Source organism: Pyxicephalus adspersus, chromosome 4, assembly GCF_032062135.1.
Source record: "Pyxicephalus adspersus chromosome 4, UCB_Pads_2.0, whole genome shotgun sequence".
NCBI classification, from domain to species: Eukaryota; Metazoa; Chordata; class Amphibia; order Anura; family Pyxicephalidae; genus Pyxicephalus; species Pyxicephalus adspersus.
In genome coordinates, this window is record NC_092861.1 from 43,585,038 (window position 1) to 43,586,834 (window position 1,797).

Below are 1,797 nucleotides of genomic sequence, written 5' to 3' on the forward strand. Positions count from 1 at the left end.
ATGTTAGCCACTGAGCCACCGTGTTGCCCAATATGTGACTACATCCTGCAGGAGTTGGATGTGTTAGGCAGGTAGGCTACACTACAGTATCTAAGAAATACATGTAATGCTTTCTTTAAATGATTATAGAAAGTAATTTATTTTTTCGTGGTTTACTGGAGTGCAAGTCTGTATTTACTTTATCTGCTATTTCAATCTATTTTAGTCTTGTTTTCAATAGAAGTATGCAATTTTTATATAGCAAAATGCATTAGATAGAAGCTGACATTCTCTGATATCTCAGCCCTTTACGTCAGATTGTTATAATTTATTGAATATGGTTTAATTCCAATGACAGGTTTACAAAGCCAATGTGTTTTAGGGGCAATAGCTGCACCCCTTCATCAAGGCTCATAATGGTGAAAGTTTGAAACAATTTATGTGAACTTAAGGTTAGTTTGGTTGGGTATTTTAAAATGTGTTTATACAGCATCCATCAGCAATTTTATTCATTCTAGATTTAACCCAAGGTAATTGTAGAAATAATTTGGTGTTTATAGGTCGCCAACCAAATATTCAAACTTCTTACTTTCTCATAAGCCCCAGACTAATAAAAGAATATAAAATAAATGTAAAAAGTACATAAAGGTTCCAACACTATCAATCCACTGGAAGTTAAGGAATGACACTTTCATGGGGCTTCTCACACAAGATATCCTAATACATCTTATGTAGGCTACAATGTGCAATGTATTACCTTATCTATTTGGGGATTTGTTTTTATAATTTATTATCATAAAATCATACTTTATTTTTCACATATTTCTGTTCTCTATTATTGTTTCCTTAAAATGTTCCCAGTTCATCTCCTTTCTGTTTATGGGATCAGGCAAATCCCTCTAGAGATATGTTTGCACATTTCACACATAATCAGGAGTGACAGGAAAAAGTCATATCATTGTCTGCATCAATATCAGAACATCCCACAGGACCTGACAACAAAGTTCTTGAACAATTACACCTGAGGAGACGGATAATCTGAAGGGTATAAATAAGGCCAAGAGGGTCCATTCTCAACAATATCAAGATGCTGTGCTATTTGCTGCATTTGCTGCTTTGTCAGGTATGCATCTGTCAAATAACACTTCCTTCCTGTAGATTAGATATGAGTGTTATACCAGGAGTATTCAGAGAAGGAGATGTGCTCATTGGAGGGGTATTCCCCATCAAGCGAACAAAGAGCTTTGGAAATGCTGTGTTCACCAATAATCCATCCACCGAAGTATGTGATGACAGGTAAGACAATAAATACTTCACATAAAATAGCAATAATTTAATAATTTATTCATTTCTGCTTTCATAGTTATTCTGTTTACTGCCCATAGACCAGCACATTTTTTTTATTTACAGTTATCGGCCTAGATTTGGCATTTGGCATTAGTGATGACATTACCTACAATACAAATTGCTACACATTTTGTTTTTTGGAAGAACTGTTTGTTTGTTTACACTTTATTACCTGTTCTATATATTTTTTACATAATAATAATGTGTTTCTTTCTAGTTTTTGTCTTGACCAGTTTCAAAGCAACTAGAATTCCTGCAATTGCTGCTATGACAATGTTTAGATGAAAAGTTATGTTTCTGGTAAATAAAAAAAAAGTTACAAAAAACCATACTTTAGGGTTATTTAAGATTAGGGAGGGGATATTCATGGATAAAATGGAGAACCCTTTTATCGAAAAGATGTTTTATTTTCAGGTTTGTTACAACTAAATACATTGTAATAAACTTTTCACCTTGTAACTAGCACTGATT

At 33.3% G+C, this 1,797-nt stretch overlaps 1 protein-coding gene across 1 annotated transcript in view; it reads left to right on the forward strand.

The window, feature by feature from the left end:
• The window catches only part of LOC140329747 (extracellular calcium-sensing receptor-like), a 10,744-nt gene continuing 8,947 nt past the window's right edge, over positions 1-1,797 (forward strand). The window contains exons 1-2 of the mRNA XM_072410139.1: positions 1-71; positions 1,138-1,275. Of these exons, the coding sequence (XP_072266240.1) occupies positions 1-71; positions 1,138-1,275 (209 nt within the window). The remainder of the gene's footprint in view (positions 72-1,137; positions 1,276-1,797) is intronic.